The following is a 2469-nucleotide window of genomic DNA, read 5'->3' as shown; positions in this document are numbered from 1 at the left end:
CAACAAAAATGAATATTTTGTTATGTTCTTGAAATTTCTATGTGACAAACTCAGCAGATATGAAAAACTCTGACTCAGACTCTGAAAATATTTATAATTTAAATATGTAAAGTAACTTAACGAAATTTGAAATGAAACTTGAAAAATAAACACACAATATTCGGTTCTGTGTGTTGTTCTGTCAAATTCTAGAAACCACTATTCCTTTTTTGATGGGAAATTTATTATATGTATATTAATCGGCGACAGCATTTATGTGAAGACTAATTAATTTCAATCAACCTTAACTACATACATTCACGCTTCACTGTATTGTTATAATGATCTCACAGACCGGTAAGTTCTGTTCAATATCCTGTTCCAAAAGGAGTGCAGCAACCTCGCGCTGGACCATGCATTATGCCAAAGGTTCTGCCCTCACCTCATCGTCTACCACCGCCGCTGCCAAAAATCTACCATCTCGTGACGTTAATTCTCCAGCTACAGCAGCGGCCACTGTGGCTTCAACAACAGCTACTGCCGCCGCTGCTGCTGCTGCGGCTGCAAAAATGAACAAAACTGGAAAAGTTCCGGAAAAGAGGAAGTACAACAAAAAAACGAAATCAACGATCAGTGACGTCGTGAAAGTGGATCAGAAAAAAAGTTCTGGAGGAAGAGGATCGGTAGAAACTGATGGTGGAGATGCGGTGGTCCCTCCTGTTACCTCTCTCTCTCCTGGTGGTCCAATAGTGGCTGTAGCGTCTCATGGTGGCGCTGCTCCTAATATCGACGTCAGCAGTGATAACAGTGTCGGGTGTAGAAGTGATTCTATTGAGGTGAATAAAGTCAATGAACGATGGATGGTTGTTGAATGGATGGATGGATGATATATATTTTTTTTCAAAGATGGTTGTTATTTTTTGTTTCAACTAGTTAATTATAAAGCTTTGTTTGATTTTTGAAGAATTTGGATCAACATTGTGTTAAAAAATGTGATTAATTTTTTTTCCAAAAAGATTTTGGACAGCCCATCCCTACCTACTAACCACCAACAACATCAACAGATGAAAAGTCCGTACAGATCTCCAAACAGCAACAATTCCTACAGTCATGTTAACACTAATTTCAACAGCAACGTTTATAACTATAACAATAATTTCAGCAACTCATCGACATCTCCTACCATCCACACAACAAACCAACTCAATTCATACCAAACTACATACAACAACAACAACATCGGCAACAACATCCACAACCACGGCAACGTTTTTGATAACATCAACAGATCAGTCCATCAACAACACCAACAACAACATTATCAATACCAGCAACAACAACTTCATCAGCAGCAGCAGCAACAACCGCCACCACCACAACAACAACAATACCAGCCTCTACTTGTGGTTGACACACCACTACAGTTCAACAGCAATCATATAATCATCTCCCCAACATCACAGCAAAGATTAGACAATGAGAACAGCTACATCTACAACAACAACAACAATGCTTTACATAACCACAACTTCAACAACAACGCCATGAGTAGTAGTTTACACAACACCATCAGCAGCAACATGTTACCTAATAACATCAGTACTTACCCACATAACAACAACATAATAATAAACAACAACAACAATAGTAACAGCAGCTGTAACAACAACGACAACATACCTTCACACAATACTTCAGCTTCCGACCTAGGAACCAATCCAAATGCTGACCCATCTCAGTGGGGGGTACGTCTTGTTACGTCATATTTGCCATATCATTATTATCATTATTATTGTTTATTTAAGGTATTATGCTCACTGACTCACTCATTATGGTACATCTTCGTTTGTGCAGGTCTCCGAAGTGTACAACTTCATTCGATCGCTGACCGGCTGCTCCTTGTACGCAGACGACTTTCGCAAGCAGGAGATAGACGGCCAGGCCCTGCTTCTACTGACCGAGGACCACCTGATGACCGCCATGAACGTCAAACTTGGGCCCGCGCTTAAAATTTGCAGCAACATCAGAGCCATGAAAGATGCATGTAACAGCAGCGGTGGTGGTGGAGGTGTTTGAAAAAAGGGGTGTCATATTTGGGTACCTGGAGGTTGTTTTGTTGCGGGCCTCGTTGAGTGGGCCTCCCTCCATTGTATAGTTTTCATTTTTAAGTGCTGTTTCGTTTTATATGTGGCTGGATTTGAAATTTGTTTATATTTTTGTTCAGTGCTGTGTGTTTGTGGCTCATAGACTTACATTCTTGTTTGCATTTTTATCATTTGAGATTACTTTCTTTAGCATGGGCTCATTCATTTGTTCATTCATTCGTTGAATGATGAAATGATAGTATGCTGATTGAAGTTCTTTTCTGTTTAATATATGTGTCTTATTTATATTTGGCATGCGTGCGTGTGTCAGTGTGTGTGTGTGTTTGTGTGTGTGTTCCCTGTGCATTGGTAATGTTGTGAGAGCAATGATATGATATGTATTGTG

At 39.7% G+C, this 2469-nt stretch overlaps 1 protein-coding gene across 1 annotated transcript; it reads left to right on the top strand.

The window, feature by feature from the left end:
* Positions 1-1465: 1465 nt before the first annotated feature.
* On the top strand, positions 1466-2055 carry HELRODRAFT_108682 (hypothetical protein; the record flags this gene model as incomplete). Its single annotated transcript, XM_009033262.1, has 2 exons — positions 1466-1724; positions 1834-2055. Exons 1-2 carry the CDS (start codon positions 1524-1526, stop codon positions 2053-2055), a joined length of 423 nt encoding a protein of 140 aa, XP_009031510.1. The 5' UTR covers positions 1466-1523.
* Positions 2056-2469: the final 414 nt, after the last annotated feature.

Source organism: Helobdella robusta (assembly GCF_000326865.2).
Source record: "Helobdella robusta unplaced genomic scaffold HELROscaffold_9, whole genome shotgun sequence".
Classification (NCBI taxonomy): domain Eukaryota; kingdom Metazoa; phylum Annelida; class Clitellata; order Rhynchobdellida; family Glossiphoniidae; genus Helobdella; species Helobdella robusta.
This window is presented reverse-complemented; position numbering and strand designations above follow the sequence as displayed.